This window comes from Anabrus simplex, chromosome 3, assembly GCF_040414725.1.
Source record: "Anabrus simplex isolate iqAnaSimp1 chromosome 3, ASM4041472v1, whole genome shotgun sequence".
NCBI lineage: Eukaryota > Metazoa > Arthropoda > Insecta > Orthoptera > Tettigoniidae > Anabrus > Anabrus simplex.
In genome coordinates this window covers 58552131-58573065 of record NC_090267.1, presented here as the reverse complement: position 1 = coordinate 58573065, position 20935 = coordinate 58552131, and the positions used below count along the sequence as shown (strand labels likewise).

Here is a 20935-nt window from a genome sequence, read left to right as displayed (position 1 = left end):
AAATAACATTACATTGACCATTGTTTGTTGTGATGTGCTTTGTGTATTCTGCTGCCATTTATCTCTGATAGATAGGATTTCTGCTGCGTATGGAGTATAACAGCCTGCCTGAATATTGGCGGGAAGTAGCTGGGGAGTGGGGAGTTAGATCTCTCTTCTTTAGTTGGAAGTCAAGAGGACAAACTGGGGCAAATATTCATTTATAGGAAGGGGAGTTAGGAATTGGAATAACTTACCAAGGGAGACGTTCAATAAATTTCCAATTTCTTTGAAATCATTTAGGAAAAGGCTAGGAAAGCAACAGATAGGGAATCTGCCACCTGGGCGACTGCCCTAAATGCAGATCAGTATTGATTGATTGATTGATTGATTGATTGATTGATTGATTGATTGATTGATTGATTGATTGATTGATTGATTGATTGATTGATTGATTGATTGATTGATTGATTGATTGATTGATTAGCATGCCATTCCTCTGGTTCATAAATTTTCTGATACTACTGGTACGTAACACACTGGATCAGCATAGTATTCCAGCTATTCAATCCCTACTCTGAGGCAGTGATTGGAATGAGCAGTGTGCATACTTAAACGGAATAATTACACAGCAGTATTCACGGCTGTCTGCAGCCTGGTCATTCTAGCTCGGAAACTTTTGAACTGTTAGATCGCCACCGTACTGCATTTCGCTAAAAGTGAGAAAATGTGCTGTTTTCATTTTATTGAATATTTCATATGACAACATTGCTTTTTATCGCAACATTCATACTGGCGTCATTGTAATGACCTATGTTGACTTTTGTTGAGAAAACTATAAGGACAGTCTTTCTGAGAATTCCGTAGCGAAGCATGGGTTCATCAGCTAGTTATTGATCTAAATAGCATTGCGCTTTGCATAATCGCACGGGCACTTGGTGCAATATATTAATCTATGCATTTGCTAAGTAGCCTTATGGCAGCTATGTGCATGACTGATTCACACATGCGTTCATACTATTTTCAGCAGGCTTATCAGGGACCAATCATCTCACTCACATACTTTCTGTGAGGGAATAGAGATGTGTAATTTTTAGCCTTGTAGCCTCGTATAGCTACAATCGGGCTTTGAGACAATAAGTATTATAAATATATTGTAGTACTGTATTGTGCAAGACATGTAGAATAAGCAGTTTTGATCAATTGTAACTCCTGATTTCTCCTGATTTTTCCTGATTTTCATATCAAAATCTCCTGATTTTTGGTTTTGTAAAGTTGGCAGGTATGGATGTTGAATGTTGTATATTCCTAGGAAAGGTAGATTCTGCATACAGGAAAATCAAGGAAACCTTTGGAGAAAGGAAAACTAGGTGTATGAATATTAAGAGCTCAGATGGAAAAACCACTTCAAGGAAAAGAAGACAAGGCAGAAAGATGGCAAGAACATATCCAACAGTTGTATCAAGGTAAAGGCGTAGACGATATGATTCTGAAACTAGAAGGAACTGTTGATATTGATGAAATGGGAGACCAAATTTTGAGGCCAAAATTTGACTTAGCTTTGAGAGACCCAAATAAGAACAAGGCACCTGGAATTGATGACATTCCCGCAGAATTACTGACTGCCTTAAGATAAACCAGCACAGTGAGGTTATTCATTTATTGTGTAAGATGTATGAGACAAGTGAAGTGCCATTCGATTTTCGGCAGAATGTTGTTATAACTATTCCCAAGCAAGCCGGAGCTCACAAGTACGGAAACTACCGCACCATTAGTTTACTATCTTATGTCTGCAAAATTTTAACACATATTATATACAGAAGAATAGAAAGACAAGTTGAAACTGATTTGGGAGAAGATCAATTTGGCTTCAGAAGAAATGTAGGAACACGTGAACCAGTCCTGACTTTATGTCTGTTCTTAGAATATAGGATTAAGAAGGACAAGCCCTCGTGCGTGGCATTCGTAGATCGAGAAAAGGCATTCGATAATGTTGATTGGACCAAGCTATTTGAAATTCTGAAGGTGATCGGGATCAGATACCGAGAACGAAGAATTATTTACAATTTGTATAAAAACCAGTCTGCAGTAATAAGAATCGAAGGCTTTGAAATAAAGCAGCAATCTAGAAAGGAGTGAGGCAAGGCTGCACTTTGTCCCCCCTCCTCTTCACTGTGTGTGTATAGAACAGGTTGTAAAGGAAATCAAAGAGGAATTTGGAAAAGGAATCAAATCCAAGGAGGGGAAATCAGAACTCTCAGATTTGGTGATAATATTGTTATTTTATCTGAGACTGCAGAAGATCTAGAAAAATTCCTGAATGGTATGGACGAAGTCTTGAGCAAGAAGTACAAGATGAAAATAAATAACTCCAAAACAAAAGTAATGAAGTGCAGTCTAACGAAGTCAGGTGATGCAGGTAATATCAGATTAGGAAATGAAGTCATAAAGGAAGTAGATGAGTATTGTTACTTGGGTAGTAAAATAACTAACAATGGCAGAAGTAAGCAAGAAAAGAAAATTGCTGATTTCAAACATTGATATAGGATTTAGAGAGATGTTTTTGAAGACTTTCAAATGGAACATGGCATTGTATGGAAGTGAAAGGTGAACATGAACAATAACTAGCTCTGAAAGAAAGAGAATAGAAGCTTTTGAAATGTGGTGTTACAGAAGAATGCTGACGGTGAGATTGATAGATCGAATCACCAAGCTCGATAGCTGCAGTCGTTAAAGTGCGGCCAGTATTCAGGAGATAGTAGGTTCGAACCCCACTGTTGGCAGCCCTGAAAATGGTTTTCCATGGTTTCCCATTTTCACACCAGGCAAATGCTGAGGCTGTACCTTAATTAAGGCCACGGCCGCTTCCTTCCCACTCCTAGCCCTTTCCTGTCCCATCTTTGCCATAAGACCTATCTGTGTCGGTGCGATGTAAAGCAACTAGATCGAATCACGAATGAAGAGATAATGAAATTAAGTGGTAGGAGGAGATAGATTTAGCTAAATTTGATGGGAAGAAGAGACAGAATGATAGGTCACATCTTAAGACATCCAGGTTTTGTTCAGTTAGTGTTTGAGGGTAGTGTAGGAGGTAAAAACGGTAACGGTAGACCAAGATATGTATATGACAAGCAAATTAGAGCAGATGTAGGATGTAGTAGTTACGTAGGAATGGAAAGGTTAGCACAGGATAGGATGGCATGGAGGGCTGCATAAAACCAGTCTATGGACTGATGACCCAACAAACATTTCATTTTGTTCCAAAACAGCAGAGCAATAAACTCACTTGATTTTATATCACGTAATATGTAGCTTTCTCGTGTCTGCATGAAATATTTTGATTAAATATATACTATTCTATACACTAAAAGACTAGAAATACGGCTTTGTTATGTTGATTATGTATCATTCCTGTGCAATACATTCTTGAAAATTACTTTCATTATTTTTATTATTAGAAACGTGATTTTGTCGTTATTACCTTTTTTGTCTTCTTACAAAGATCCTGCTATGGTTATTTTACCATTTAACAGCTTGTACTCATTATTCTTCTTCCTCTTATTGTTATTCCATTCATCTATATCCAGCATCATTTCTTCAATTCGATGGTTGGCGTTTGAAGGCTGTCCATGATTTACAATATTTGTATCTCTCTTCAATTTCGATGCTATACACCAGTTCCCACCTCTCATCTCAATGTATCATTACCAGAGGGAGTTCTTAGATTATTTTTGGGATTTCTCACTGCTAGGCTTCGTTAAGTCATGAAAGCATTATCGTATCCACCATTGGCTTGCTAGACTTGCCGCAATTTTCAGAGATCCGTTAACCACCTTATTTCGGGGTTTTTCCAGATCTTCACAACTATTGTAGCAGTACCAGGCATCAAGTCTCCATTTTACTTCACTCTGACAAGCAGTCCCTTACTCAAATGTTATTCATTTCTCACAACTTGGGCAAGGGATTGGTCTTAAGGAGATGTTGTTATTGTTGTTGTTGTTGTTGTTGTTGTTGTTGTTGTTGTTGTTGTTATTATTATTATTATTATTATTATGTCATCTCCTAGAATTCGTTGCTTTTTTCAAATAATTGTCTTATTCTTTCTTTTCTTAACAATGTATATTTCTAAACAAGCTGCTGCTTTTTTCTCTTTTAGGGTCCGTCTACTTTGATATATCAAGCTACAAAAAATATGGAAAGCTGTTTCCTGTTGTGGTCGATGACACTACAGGCGGGGTCTCCAATAAAAAGTCACCTTTAGACTTTGCTTTGTGGAAGGGAGCCAAGCCTGGAGAACCATGGTGGTCTTCTCCCTGGCGTGCAGGCAAGGGCCGACCAGGATGGCACATAGAGTGCTCAACCATTGCCAGGTGTTCTTCTACGGTAGTTCATCACTCATGGCTATTATAATAACCTTGCTTAAGACATTTCATTTGTGCCCAGTCTTGACAATTGCTAATCCAGATCATTGACACACTATGTGATCAAAAGTATCTGGACACCCCCATAAACATACTGTACCAGTAAAAGTTCGGGGCGTAAGGCATGAGAAGGATCTCAGGTAGTGGAAGTTGGTTTTTGGAGCCGGTACAGAGCAGGAGAGACTCGCAGGGTGAATAATAGATGGTTATACCTTTTTCAAACAATTTATTAATAATGTTAATTAATTCACCACCCTGCAATGTTGATATAGGATTCAAATAATATGTCGAAATCAAAAGGGTTAACGTAAATCTTCTTGAGTGCAATTTGTGAAAATAAATAAATCTCACAGATCCTATAGTCTTTTGCGAAAACACAAAGTGTCAGTTTTTCACCTAAAGTCTTTCTAAGTATTATGACATGACATGAACACATTTATAATTGAAAATAAGAATTTGAACTTCTGTTGAGAGTTTCTCAGTTTGTTAGCCTTGAAACATAGAACACTTGAAACTCCTAAAGTCTTTCTTCTGTGAAATAGATTTTGAAAATAGATTTATCATTAAAAGATGAATTTTGAGTAATGATGGAGAACTATGAAGTATCGTCACACGCAGCACTGGGTAAACCACTGTTCAAGATTGGTAAGAAAAAAAAAAGTCAGTCAGTTTGTGACTACTCACTTATTAAAGAAAATTTGGCTTACAAATACTGATGAGAATCTGGAACATTCCGTGGGTGCGGATGATGACTCGAACGTGAAGTTCCACGAAGAAACCACGTTGACGTCATAGATGAAATGATGTTGAAGGTAGCTGGATCTTGTAGAATTTTCTCAAGATTTCTGCTGCTCGTGGACATGATTTTAACACACGGAACATGCAAGTAGTATTGACAGATGCTATCGTTCACTGTTAAACACAGTCCAATTCGTATTAAGTCCACACGTCATGTTCTAGTTTGTGAATGTCCAATATATAACTTCGAACTTCACTGATTTCGTACGTGTTATACTTCGAAATGTCTGTAAATTATATCGTAGTCGCGGCACAATAGACTACTTACGGTGCAACGTCCTTTTTCAAGTACGATGGCGATTTACTATCCCGTAATTTCGTCTCCGCGAAACACGACGGAAAGTACTGTCTTCGAGACTGCACGAACATACTATGCGAGGGCCAGTCTCCCCTCTCTCTTACTCATACACATACTACACTGCTTGCAATGAACTCAACTCAACTCAACACCACCACCTGTTAACCTTGACCCAGTGGCATATATAGCTGGCGCTGGGAGGGGTAGTTTCTCTCGGCCATGTGACCGTGAGTGCGTAATTTCTGTTAGATTTTAAATCATTATAACTCAGCAACCATGGGATGGATTAATTTGAAATTCACAGGGATTAATTTTTATGACGTCCGCTACAATTTAGTGTTTGTTCCATTAAAATTGGTACAGGCGTTGAAAACTTGCGAAAAGAAAGATATTTTCGAGAAATATCTCTAGGGGAGGTGAGCTTTGAACGATGGGTGACGTCACTTGACTCCGCCTAGCGCACTCGTATAGTCTGGTACATACTGGAACATTCTTTTACTTAGATGTTCATACGTCGGACGGATCTTATATGCTGGAACAACATTTCTTTTGATAACTATGGACCAGGACCTAGGCTTTCCTGGTACAATACGTTTTTCATCTTAGGTGCATAGTGCTGCCACCTACTGCCAGGTACTCCATACCAGCGACCTCAGTAGTCATTCGACATTGTGAGAGAGCAGATTGGGGCGCTCTGTGGAACTCACAGACTTTGAACGTGGTCAGGTGATTGGGTGTCACTTGTGTCAGAAGTCTGTACGCGAGATTTCTACACTCCTAAACATCCCTGGGTCCACTGTTTCTGATGTGATAGTGAAGTGGAAATGTGAAGGGACACATACAGTACGAATGCGTACAGGCCGACCTCGTCTGTCGACTGACAGGGACCGCCGACAGTTGAAGAGGGTAATCAAGTGTAATAGGCTGGCATCTATCCAGACCATCACACATAAATTCCAAATTGCATTAGGATCCACTCCAAGTACTATGACAATTCGGCGGAGGTGAGAATACTTGGATTTCATGGTCGTGCGGCTGCCCATAAGCCACACATCACGCAGATCAATGCCAAACGACGCCTCGCTTGGTGTAAGCAACGTAAACATTGGACGGGCAATGGAAAAACATTGTGTGGAGTGACGAATCATGGTACACAATGTTGCGATCCGATGGCAGGGTGTGGGTATGGCGAATGCCTGGTGAACATCATCTGCCAGCATGTGTAGTGCCAACAGTAAAATTTGGAGGCGGTGGTATTATGGTGTGGTCGTGCTTTTCATGGAGGGGGCTTGCACCCCTTGTTTTGCATAGTACTATCACAGCACAGGCCTACACTGATGTTTTAAGCACCTTCTTGCTTCCCACTGTTGAAGAGCACTCCGAGGATGGCGATTGCATCTTTCAACACGATCGAGCACCTGTTCATAATGCACGGCCTGTGGCAGAATGGCTACACGACAATAACATCCCTGTAATGGACTGGCCTGCACAGAGTCCCGACCTGAATCCTATAGAACATCTTTGGGATGTTTTGGAACGCCGACTTCGTGCCAGGCCTCACCGACTGACATCGCTACCTCTCCTCAGTGCAGCACTCCAGGAAGAATGGGCTACCATTCCCCAAGCAACCTTCCAGCACCTGATTGAACGTATGCCTGCGAGAGTGGAAGCTGTCATCAAGGCTAAGGGTGGGCCAACACCATATTGAATTCCAGCATTACCGATGGAGGGCACCACGAACTTGTATGTCATGTTCAGCCAGGTGTCCGGATACTTTTGATCACATAGTGTACATCTGTAATGAAGTGTTAGACATCTCTTTATCCTTATATATAATTACTTAAGGAACACAAAGTTGCAGGAACTCAGTACTTCATACAACCTTGGAGATGGTTCATTTTTCAAGTCATAAAAATGAAATTGTTCCTCTGAGTATCATGTTTCATCAAATAAATAAATATCAGTTGTACGATAACCACTGAATGTATTTCCATGGTTGATGCCTTAACTAAAAACCTCAAGTTTCAATATCAGTTCAAAAATTATTTTTAACTCAGATATTGAGTTGTATGTACTGACTTAAATCTTCCTGTAATTTTCATTCAGCAACTGGGTGTAGGCCTTGAGACGGTCGAGCGGGAGGGAGTCACATGATTGCCGGATGATTTGCAAGTTTGAATCAGCTGAAGGATCCAGCAAATGTACATGCAGTCATTAACAAGTGTGCAAGGCAAATCAAGACTTTGCAAAGAAATGGGGTTTTTTTATTGTACTTTTGTTCTAATCTGAACAAGAGTAGGTCATAGGTCTAAATGAATTAACAAGGGATGTATGTTTAGTCCTCAGCCCGAAGGCTGGTTGGATCCTCAACAGCTCCGCCATTAGCTGTCATAGATGGCCTAGGCATCACTGAAGAGGCGTACTAGGGAAATGAGGAGCGAGGTAGTTTCCCGTTGCTTTCCTCACCGAGCCAGAAGTTGCTATTACATATCAGTCTGCCAAGCCCACTGAAATGCATGCACCAACCGACCCTATGAGCAATATTTTCACACCATTCGCAGCAGGGACTGGCTGCAGATGGAATGGCATTACTAGCATCACTCATACCTCAGTCACTTTCATTTTGTCAAAGCCAAGGTTAAAGCTGAGACAGATCAATGAAAGTAACAAGATTGCTCTAGCCCATACCAGAAGACATAGTGCACTGTAAACACTAGGTCCCGCCAGCAAAGGCATTAACAAGGGATAAGAAAATCAAAGTGTACTGTGGGAAAAGTTAGACATGATTTCAGTGTTAATCAGAATGACCATGGATTATGCTGACTTTGCACACTGCATTCTTCAGTCATTACAGGTACCATATGCAAATGTTGATTGTGAAGGTTTTATTTCTGTTTACAATAGTATTCCTTCAGATAAACATCATCTCGTCTTACGGAATACACCGTAAGTCTTTTCTTTTTTTTTTATTTTTTTTTTATTTTAAAAATTAAAATCTCTTTTTTTTTAGCCATCTTGTAATGTATGAATATATTACCTCTGTACGTCTAATGATATATTTTTTGAATTGAAAATTTTGATGTATTTTGAAAATACCAAATTGTTTGTTAAAAACCATTTCCTATTTTAAAATACCACTTTTTAAGTTCACAGGTCACCAGAAAATTCCACTCTCTAACTATGTGTAACTTTGTACTTGGCCATATGCCATTCGTAAACTGAGTGGCTTAGATGGTAGAATACTGTTCTTCTGAATCCTTAGTGGAGTTTTGATCAGTTTGATGGTATTTGAAGGTGTCCAAGTAGTCATCCTCTTGTCGGTAGATTAGTGGCTCGTAAAAGAGCTCCTAAAAGATGAAATTCTGGCACATTGGTGTTTCCAGAAACTGTGAAAGTAATTAATGGGATGTAAAACCAATAACATTATCATTTATTATGACTTACCTCTGTTACAGGAACCTTTGTCCTGCCATAAGGCTCCTACCTTCCTTCCAAAATATTCCCATCCAGTGAAGAATGTTTTCATAAGAGACAAGGTATGGCTAATTATTCAGATTTGATACCAAGAAGTAATTGGTTGCCAGTGATAGTAAATAATTTAATAGATAATAATTATGACTTACGTGACCTCCGTGTAACTCAGTGACAAAGAGAACCACTTGAAAGCGATAATGTGGAGCTGCCAGGCTTTGATAAGTGTGTCATCTTTTATGCCACCTCAGGATAATAGCCACAAAGTAAAACAGACTTAAATCACTGTAGTATTCGTCCTGCATAAGGTGTGTGGATATTTTGACATTGATGGACGTGATATAGATGTTGATTCCCATAGGAAACCTGAAATATTTGTCTCAAATGAGCAAATTTATAATACCAATATAAATGGTCCGTTATTGGACATTATAAATTATCCAGCTAACTCATTCATTGTTGCCAGTGTTTTGCCCCAGTGTGCTAAGTTGGGCTCATCAGTTGCTAAATAGCACACCCACCAAGACGCATGGCCATTGCATACCGTGAAGGCCACTGCGTAGGCTACTTGGACTTTGTCTCACTACCAAAAATTGATGCCTGCCTGGCCATCAGATGATACAAATGTTGATTCCCATAGGGAACCTGAAATATTTGTCCCGAATGAGCAAATTTATGATAACAATATAAATGGTCCGTTATTGGACATTATAAATTTTCCAGCTAACTCATTCCTTGTTGCCAGCGTTTCGCCCCAATGTGCTAAGTTGGGCTCATCAGTTGCTAAATAGCACACCCACCAAGACACATGGCCAGTGCATACCGTAGTGGCCACTGCATAGGCTACTAGGTGCCACATGGTGAAACATCTATATCATCTGACGGCCAGGCAGGCATCAATTTTTGGTAATGAGACAAAGACTCTCATAGTGCATTGGCACTGCAAGTAGCCTACACAGTGGCGTTCATGGTATGCACTGGTCATGCGTCATGGTGAGTGTGCTATTTACCAACTGATGAGCCCAACTTGGCACACTGGGGCAAAATGCTGGTAACAAGGAATGAGTTAGCTGGAAAATTTATAATGTCCAATAACGGACCATTTATATTGATATTGTTAATGATGGACGTTTCGGGCAGCTGAAAATTCTGAGCAACAGAGATCACAGAACTCTGAAATGGAAATTGTCAAAAACTGGGCACATGCAATGGCCACTCTCAAGCCAGTATCTTTATCTTTATCCAATGAAATAGTACAAACAGGGCCCTACCAGTACAGTATACCAGGAGAGCAGTGATTCTTATAAGCTGCATATCACAAAGATGAGTAAAGCTGGGAGAACACTGAAGCAGTGGACATCAGTTCTCTGGAGTAACAAGTCGAGGTTCACACTTTCTCAGTCCAATAGACCTATGTAGGTACCATGCCTGCTTGGGTTAATATATTCTGTCAAGAGTTTATAGTGCTCAACAAGAAATTAGGTTTTTCTACCCTACTGAAGTCAGCATTAGATTGTTCAAGATTGTTCTTAATTTCGGGTTCATCTCAATATACAGTATGTTCACCTTCTAAGGTCAGCCTTTATCGGCCACCTATTCTTCTGCTCTTGGAAAGCTGGCCTAGCCATCTTAGGCCAAGGATGAACTCTCACGTCGACCAAGTATTGAAACTGAAGTTAAAAGGTAGCGTTGTATGAGTGAGCAATGGACTCCTGTCAAGGTACAACCTGGATTGCAGTGATGAAATCCATATTCAGTATCTGGCCACAATGTGAGACTTGATTGTGAGAGCATTAATTCACAATAATACTGTAAAATTCTAAACTATAAAATGCTCCCAACATTGTGGCATTTTCATAGAAAATATCTTGTTACTTTCAGGATGACAATACTTGATACCACGTTCCTGTGGCTACTATGCATTGGTATGCAGAGAACAATTTTCACTTATTAGATTGGCTACGCTGAGTCCCGAACTGAATCACATCATATATCTTTGGAACAGATTGCTGTTTCTGAAATCTTTGATTATTCACTGTCTTCTTTCTTGCATAATATTGTTTTCATATTTTCAAATATCCATAGTTTATTTTACTTAAAGACCAAGTGAGTGGCCGCGTGGTTTGGGACACGAAGCTATCAGCTTGCATTTGGGAGATAGTTGATTTAAATCCCACTGTTGGCAGCCGTAAAGATGGTTTTCTGTGGTTTCCCATTTTCACACCAGGCAATTAATTTAGGTCATGGCTGCTTCCTTCCCGTTCGTAGATCTTTCTTATCCCATCATTGCCATAACACCTAACTGTGTTAGTGCAACATAAAACAGATTCTTCTTGTACTTAAAGTTGGTGCGTTTTTCTTCATCTTATAGCTTGTTGTCATCCACTCCTGAATGTAGGCAGATTGTTGCAGTATGAAGCCATTTATTCCCTCCTATATTTCAGATGTCGTCAGATCTCTGCAGCTGCAGTCTGTGTTTTGATGGCTTGGGTTGTCATTTCAACATTTTGTTTACCAGGCGAGTTGGCCGTGCGGTTAGGGGTGTCCAGCTGTGAGCTTGCATCCAGGAGATAGTGGGTTCGAACCCCACTGTTGGCAGCCCTGAAGATGGTTTTCCGTGGTTTCCCGTTCGTAGATCTTTCTTATCCCATCATTGCCATAACACCTAACTGTGTTAGTGCAACATAAAACAGATTCTTCTTGTACTTAAAGTTGGTGCGTTTTTCTTCATCTTATAGCTTGTTGTCATCCACTCCTGAATGTAGGCAGATTGTTGCAGTATGAAGCCATTTATTCCCTCCTATATTTCAGATGTCGTCAGATCTCTGCAGCTGCAGTCTGTGTTTTGATGGCTTGGGTTGTCATTTCAACATTTTGTTTACCAGGCGAGTTGGCCGTGCGGTTAGGGGTGTCCAGCTGTGAGCTTGCATCCAGAAGATAGTGGGTTCGAACCCCACTGTTGGCAGCCCTGAAGATGGTTTTCCGTGGTTTCCCATTTTTACAGCAGGCAAATGCTTAGTGTAGGCTACGGCTGCTTCCTTCCCATTCCTAGGCCTTTCCTATCCCATCGTCACCATAAGACCTACCTGTGTCGGTGGAATGTAAAGCAAATAGCAAAAAAAAAAGTTTATCCATCAGTTTTCATCCTGTCCCTCGGCATGCCATTTCCATTTCCACCTGAATGTGCCTATATGCTGAATCACATCAATCACTCTGGTTCTTTTCTACATCTCCTTGATCAGTATTTTGTCTGGAGAACTGAGTTATTAGACCAAAAAGCTTCTTTTGCACTAGTAATCTATATCACCATCATCATTATCACCAATAAAAGGACACATTTGCATAAAGAATTTTTAGTACCACAGTGATTTTCTTGAAAATTTTCCTTGCAGACTTTTAACAACCTTTAGCTTTTATGTTTAATACAGAACAATCTCTGTGGTTTTTTCCTCCAAAGATTTTTGTGATTCTGACTTAGGTATAAAGGTATTATTTTTATTATCTTACAGTTGGCTTTACGTCACACTGACACAGGTTTTATGGTGACAATGGGATAGGAAAGGACTAGGAGTGGGAAGGAAGTGTCCGTGGCTTTAATTATGGTACAGCCCCAGTTGCCTGGTGTGAAAATGGGAAACCACGATTATTATTATTTCTCTGTCATTGTCTTCTAGGGACTACATGCTAATTTCAATGCTTCATCCCTCGATGTTCATTCTTCTCCCTCCAATTCTCCTTCATCTTCTCACTACGTCTCCTTTTCCTCTCCTCGGACAATTTTGAGCCTGTTTACTTTTCCTTCCAACTTTGGAATCTTTCCATTTTTAACACTTTCTTTTCAAAAATCTCTCTTTCTCTGTTGCTTCTTCTTCTATTTGTTTGTTTCCAAATCTTTCTTTACTTCATGAATTCAGGTTTCTGTTGACTTCTTGTTCCAAAAATATTCGAAGATCTGTATAAATGTCCAGGAAATTCCAATCGCCTCTTCAGTATTGTTTCTATTATGTTTTCTCTGTTCCAATATATTTCATCATTACTTCCTGATTTCCAGAGTTCTGTAGTTCTTAGCAGACCAAGTATTTTCCGTATACCTAATTCTTCTTTCCAGTATTTAATTTATTCAGCTTGTAATTTAGTACTAGACATTCACTCGCATATAGGCATTCTGGTTTTTACTACTGTGTTGTTGTGTTGTATTTTGAGTTATTTTTTTGTTGTGTTTCTTGTTGTTGTTGTTGTTGTTGTTGCTATTTTGCAATAACTTTGTTAGCTGCGTGCAGAGTATTTTTTGTCACAAGTTCAGTTTGTAATTAATGGAAAGTGCTTTGTTGAATTCTTTCAGTATGTTTTTTGGACCAAACGTTGACCTACACTCGGGTGGTATTGATCTTCTGTTCCCTCATCATGAGAATGAAGAGTGTCAGAGCTGTGCCCATTATGGTGTAGATCAGTGGGTTAACTACTGGCTACATTCAGGTACAGTACCAACATTCCTACAATGCTTCATGTAACAATCATCAGCCTTGTGTCTTATAAACCTGTGTTACCGTGATGCCTGTTCTTTTGGACTGTAAGCTTTATATTTATTTATAGAATTGTATTTCAAAGCTGTTTGTATGCAGGACCATATTTGTCATTATTGACTATTTAATATTTAAAAGTTAAAAATCATCTGCCAGTCAGTTCTGTGTGAAAATTTATGCCAAATTTTTAACTTTTATTATTTTGAAAATTTCGAGTACATTTTTATAAGTATTGACTAGATGATAAATCATACTTAAAATAATATATTTAATTGATTTTTAAAAAATTATACTGAAGTCATTATGAAGGAACTACTTGCTCATATGCTATCAATTTTTTGCACAGTATTCTAGAAGCATATGTAAATAGTATTCAAGCTTGTTAAGCTTATACTGTATTCCTTCTTAGAAGCTATAAATCCCAGTTCAGTAATTTGACTTGTAGCTGAACTCTTTCATTGTACCGTCTGTGTTTTGGTGTAATAATCTTTAACTTCTGGAACTTTGAAGATAGGGAGACTGATAGGTGAGTGTAGGTTTTTCTTTTTTTCCAAGATGCTTTACGTCACACCGACACAGATAGGTCTTATGGCAATGATGGGATAGAAAAGTGCTAGGGTAAGAAGGAAACGTCCGTGGCCTTAATTAAGGTACAGCCCCAGTATTTGCCTGGTGTGAAAATGGGAAATCACAGAAAACCATCTTCAGGGCTGCCGACAGTCGGGTTCAAACCCACTGTCTCCCAAATGCAAGCTCGCAGCTGCACGTGCCTAACGGCACTGCCAAGTGAATGTAATCTTATGCCACACTCAGGCCTGTATGATGTTAGATGTTACATTTGTCATAGGGATTATTTGTGTAGCAGTAACAGGAGCAGTAGTTAGTAATATCTGTGTGGTCTCCTGCCAGGTTGAACTGGGAATGGTGGCATTTAAGGTCTGGCCACACAGAGAGCTTTCTCCCGTGGCAGGTAGCCCATCGAGGGAGAGACTGCGATGGGCTGCAATCTGGGACAGCACACACAGCAGTGGAGCGGTCTAGTGTCAGTTATTTTTCACCAGTTCAATTCGTGATATCCATTTCTAATGAGGAAGTACTTAGTCTTCTTATAGGACTGTATAGTAGAAGGAAAAGACGGCGGTAGGCACACAAAATCAATGAAAAGGGAAATTGGTTTAGTTAATCTCTTTGTCTCAGGATAGAACTTCAATCACGGGGAGAATGTTTCTTAAAACATTTTCCCTCATTGCTTTCCTTGTTGTAGCTTTTTATTTTATTTTATTTTATAGAGTTTGTGTTCTTGAAGTCTGGGTGATCTCTATAATATAAAAACATGTACAGTACTCCTGCACTTTTGCAATCAGTTTTTCAACTAATTCTTCCATAATTCCATTGCCCAGCTCCGTGGCTAAATGCTGAGCATGCCTCCCGGTGGCCATATACCATTATAATAATTACATTATTATTATCATCATCATCATCATTATTATTCCATTCTGCCCGCCTGGCAAATATGGCTCCAGACATAAACTGCCCACCACAATCTTGACTGATCAGCCATATTAGCCTGCCTTTTCTCTGATGGGAATGATGCAGTTTTATGAAATGTAGTTTTGTCACAGATTCCTGCCCACCACAGGACACTGCTTTATATGTGGCAAGATTTTTAGGTATCCTTGTAAGATTTGATGTTCCATTCGTACTGTCATGTGACAGCTGAGCAGAACTCAACCAAGCTGAGAATTTTGTTAGCTGATGCAAAGTACACATCCAGAGACCTTTAACCCATCAACAACCATGACATGTAATGCCAAGATTTTTACCAACAAACTTGGGATCACAAGTTGAATTTCTTCTTCTTTCCTGGCCATATATGTGCTTTTAAATAAGGCACTCTTGGCATGCCTCGTCCTGAGACTGTAATTTTGTGATACCATCACATCATTAGCATCTCCTTCATGAGCATTTATGGATAATTTAGATTGACACTTTCACGGTCCATAATTTTAGACGTGATAAGCTTTTGGGCTTTTGCCGTGTCAGAAATAAGGGGAACTTCTTTACATTTCGCAGAGAACTTTGCTCCGCGCTTTCAGAACAAAATCTCATCTGTTCACGAGCAAGACATCTCTAATAATAGAAGTTTGAATTTAAGAATGCTTTACCGTTGGTCTAAGTAAACCGGGCAAGTTGGCCGTACGCATAGAGGCACGCGGCTGTGAGCTTGCATCCGGGAGATCGTGGGTTCGAGCCCCACTGTCGGCAGCCCTGAAGATGGTTTTCCGTGGTTTCCCATTTTCACACCAGGCAAATGCTGGGGCTGTACCTTAATTAAGGCCACGGTCACTTCCTTCCAACTCCTAGGCCTTTCCTATCCCATCATCGCCATAAGACCTATCTGTGTCGGTGCGACGTAAAGCAACTAGCAAAAAAAAAAAATGATCTAAGTGGTACTCTCGTTCGTCACTAGATGGCTGACTCACTGTGCACTAGCCTTCAGAGTGGTAGGTGATACCATCTTAGCTCCAGATAAGATGTTTCTTGTTCCATTGAATGTGCATGTGAAGTAAACAGCAAATTCATCAGACGAATCAGGGACGAATATGGTAGAAGAAATAAAAATGTGCTACAAAAGATTGACAGGTTGGAAGAATAGAATACTGGGCAAGTATTCCCACTGTCGGCAGCCCTGAAGATGGTTTTCTGTGGTTTCCCATTTTCACACCAGCCACGGCCGCTTCCTTCCGAATCCTAGCCCTTTTCTATCCCATCGTTGCCATAAAACCTATCTGTGTGAGTGCGACATAAAGCAAAATAGCAACTAGAAGAATAGAATAGAGCTGAAGATGGAAATAAAAGTATGTAAAAGGAAAACTAGAAAAATGGTTGAGAGCCCGACAGTGGGAGTTTAGAGAAGGATGTACACAACGAGGTTGAAGACACAGGATTGAAAAGGAGTAAGAATAATGCAGTAACGTGTGTGTATACAGGTTATGAAAATATGACCCGTGGCACATAGCCTAGAGCATACCATCTAGTGATACGGAGAGTACGAATTTGGAAAACACGAAAACAAAATAACAGTAGTGAAAGGACAGGGAAGAAAACTACCTATGTAAATCCTTAATGGCTTGTAACCACATATTACTTAATTGATAGCCCATGTCCCTGTTGAAATTGTTAACATTTTTGTGGATCACGTTTCCTTTATCTTGTTCAGAGCCATACAGAGAGCAGGATAGTATGATAGTATTGAAAGTTCTGTGAACTTTGCCCATCAATTTAACCATCTCTCTCTGTAACACATGACTCCAGATAGCACACACACACCATATCATCCAGCCAACATAGATGAATGTCACATCTGATGTGACTTTAGTGGTGATGACAGGTCCTAGATACTTAAATTTCTTTGTCATTACTAATGATTTGCCATGGTCCAGCTTGTATGTGACCCACTAACTTACAGGGTCTCTCTTATAAACTAAGACCGAACGCACAGTGTTTGTACTCTGCGCTACGGCAACTGCCTCAGCCGAACTAATGTCGCGCGCGGCCACCCTGCTTTGAGCGTGTATACAATCATACCTTATAAAAGATGCTGGAGGTGTCGTCCTTCCTGCGTTATACAGGCACTGTATCTGATAACCACATTCTGGCTGATGCAAGTGAGTTCTGCCACTGTAATGATACTGATTTCATTCGTAATATTTTCTTTCAGTTCCTCCAATGTGTGAGGATTTGTTCAATATACTTTTTCTTTCAGTTTACCCCACAAGTAAAAATCGCACACTCTTAGATCTGGAGAATGAGGGGGAAATAGACTAGCACTGATCACTCTGTCTAAAAACACTCCCAAGATTGTAAGAAGGGAATCTTCTGCTGTATGAACAGGGGCTGAATCTTGTTGAAACCACCCATGCCATTTTTATTCTTCCATTAACTGATGGAAGAACGGTGTCAAAATGTCATCTTGGTACCTCTTTGCATTTATTTTCGTCTCGAAAACGAATAGGCCCAATATTTGTCCTGCATTAACAGCACACCAAATACCAATCTTCCTGTCATAATGAGGGACTTCATAAACACTATTAGGATTTTCTGCAGATCAATATCGAGAGTTATGACTGTTCACATGACCATTGTCCGGCTCCATGGCTTAATGGTTAGTGTGCTGGCCTTTGGTCACAGGGATCCTGGGTTCGATTCCCGGCAGGGTCGGGAATTTTAACCTTAATTGGTTAATTTCAGCGGCACGGGGGCTGGGTGTATGTGTCGTCTTCATCATCATTTCATCCTCATCACGATGCGCAGGTCACCTACGGGAGTCAAATCAAAAGACCTGCATCCGGCGAGCCGAACTTGTCTTCGGACACTCCCAGCACTGAAAGCCATACGCCATTTCATTTCACATGACCATTAAGATGAAACCAGAACTTTACATACGAAAGTACGGTGTTGGAGTGATAATTCTCTCAAGATGTTAAAAGCTGAGATTCAGGTCCAGCACGTGCAGGCTGCTGTCAACAACTATGCGCGCGCCTCCCATACTGCAACTGCCATAGCCCAGAGTACAAACACTGTGCGTTCAGTCTGGATTTATATAAGAGACCCTGTATACCATATGTACTCTATTCTTTCAACTGGTTCAAAGATCATTTGATTCCAGTGCCATCTTTCTGCTGTCCCTACTTCTTCTCAGCACTCGCCAGTTAAGACAACATCATCTGCATACAGCATACAGTAGTCCAAGGCAAGTCTGGCTTCAACATTCTGTCAAGTACAGTAATAATACATACATACATACATACATTATCATTATAGACTGTTATGCATTTCAGCGTTCAGTCAGCAAGCCTCTGTGAATTTATTAAACGTCGCCACAATCCTCGATTTGCAACTAGTGTTGTGGCCTCATTTAGTTCTATACCTCTTATCTTTAAATCGTTAGAAACCGAGTCTAACCATCGTCGTCTTGGTCTACCTCTACTTCTCTTACCCTCCATAGCAGAGTCCATTATTCTCCTAGGTAACCTACCCTCCTCCATTCGCCTCACATGACCCCACCACCAAAGCCGGTTTATGCGTACAGCTTCATCCATCGAGTTAATTCCTAAATTAGCCTTTATTTTCTCATTCCGAGTGCCCTCCTGCCATTGTTCCCACCTGTTTGTACCAGCAATCATTCTTGCTACTTTCATGTCTGTTACTTCTAACTTATGAATAAGATATCCTGAGTCCACCCAGCTTTCGCTCCCGTAAAGCAAAGTTGGTCTGAAAACAGACCGATGTAAAGATAGTTTCGTCTGGGAGCTGACTTCCTTCTTACAGAATACAGTCGATCGCAGCTGCGAGCTCACTGCATTAGCTTTACGGCACCTTGATTCAACCTCACTTACTATATTACCATCTTGGGAGAACACACAACCTAAATACTTGAAATTATCGACCTGTTCTAGCTTTGTATCACCAATCTGACATTCAATTCTGTTGAGTTTCTTACCTACTGACATCAATTTAGTCTTCGAGAGGCTAATTTTCATACCATACTCATTGCACCTATTTTCAAGTTCCACGATATTAGACTGTAGGCTTTCGGCACAATCTGCCATTAAGACCAAGTCGTCAGCATAGGCCAGACTGCTTACTACATTTCCACCTAATTGAATCCCTCCCTGCCATTTTATACCTTTCAGTAAACTACATGTGATCCATGTAAACTACAAACAGCAAAGGTGAAAGATTACAGCCTTGTCTAACCCCTGTAAGTATCCTGAACCAAGAACTCATTCTGCCATCAATTCTCACTGAAGCCCAATTGTCAACGTAAATGCCTTTGATTGCTTTTAATAATCTGCCTTTAATTCAACAGTCCCCCAGTATGGCGAACATCTTTTCCCTCGGTACCCTGTCATATGCTTTCACTAGATCTACGAAACATAAACACAACTGCCTATTCCTCTCGTAGCATTTTTCAATTGCCTGGCGCATACTGAAAATCTGATCCTGACAGCCTCTCTGTGGTCTGAAACCACACTGGTTTTCATCCAACTTCCTTTCAACGACTGATCGCACCCTCCCTTCCAAGATGCCAGTGAATACTTTGCCTGGTATACTAATCAGTGAGATACCTCGATAGTTGTTGCAATCCTTCCTGTTCCCTTGCTTATAGATAGGGGCAATTACTGCTTTTTCCCAATCTGAAGGTACCTTACCAACACTCCACGCTAATTTTACTACTCTATGAAGCCATTTCATCCCTGCCTTCCCACTATACTTCACCATTTCAGGTCTAATTTCATCTATTCCTGCTGCCTTATGACAATGGAGTTTATTTACCATCCTTTCCACTTCCTCAAGCATAATTTCACCAACATCATTTTCCTCCTCCCCTTGAGCTTCGCTGTTCACAACACCACCAGGATGATTTCCTTTTACATTGAGAAGATGTTCAAAATATTCCCTCCACCTCTCCAGTGATTCCCTGGGATCTATTATGAGTTCACCTGTATTACTCAAAACACTGTTCATTTCCTTTTTCCCTCCCTTCCTAAGATTCTTTATTACTGTCCAGAAAGGTTTCCCTGCTGCTTGACCTAGCCTTTCCAGGTTGTTACCAAAATCTTCCCATGACTTCTTTTTGGATTCAACAATTATTTGTTTCGCTCTGTTTCTTTCATCTACATACAACTCCCTATCTGCCTCGGCCCTTGTTTGGAGCCATTTCTGATAAGCCTTCTTTTTACGTTTACAAGCTGCTCTCACTTCATCATTCCACCAAGATGTTCGCCTTTTCTCATCTTTACACACAGTTGTTCCTAGGCATTCCCTTGCTGTTTCTACTACAGCATCCCTGTATGCCGCCCATTCACTTTCTATATCCTGAACCTGCTTAATGTCTACTGTTCGAAACTTCTCACTAATCATATCCATGTACTTCCGTCTAATTTCCTCGTCCTGGAGATTTTTTACCCTTATTTGTTTGCAGACAGATTTCACTTTCTCTACCTTAGGCCTAGAGATACTTAGTTCACTACAGATCAGATAGTGGTCTGTATCATCGAAAAATCCCCGGAAAACTCGTACATTCCTAACAGATTTCCTGAATTCGAAGTCTGTTAATATATAGTCTATTATGGATCTGGTACCCCTAGCCTCCCATGTGTAGCGGTGAATAGCCTTATGCTTGAAGAATGTATTCGTAACAGCTAAACCCATACTAGCACAGAAGTCCAGCAAACGCTTCCCATTCCCATTAGCTTCCATATCTTCCCCACATTTACCAATCACCCTTTCGTATCCTTCAGTTCTATTCCCAACTCTCGCATTGAAATCGCCCATTAGCACTATTCTATCCTTGCTGTTTACCCTGACTACGATGTCACTCAATGCTTCTTAAAACTTGTCAACTTCATCCTCATCTGCACCCTCACATGGTGAATATA

General features: G+C 40.2%; 1 protein-coding gene across 1 annotated transcript in view; it reads left to right on the top strand.

The window, feature by feature from the left end:
- Positions 1-20935, top strand: part of CysRS-m (cysteine--tRNA ligase-like protein, mitochondrial) — a 101996-nt gene that overhangs the window by 33476 nt on the left and 47585 nt on the right. Inside the window, exons 3-4 of the mRNA XM_067144094.2 lie at positions 4136-4349; positions 13310-13443. Of these exons, the coding sequence (XP_067000195.2) occupies positions 4136-4349; positions 13310-13443 (348 nt within the window). The remainder of the gene's footprint in view (positions 1-4135; positions 4350-13309; positions 13444-20935) is intronic.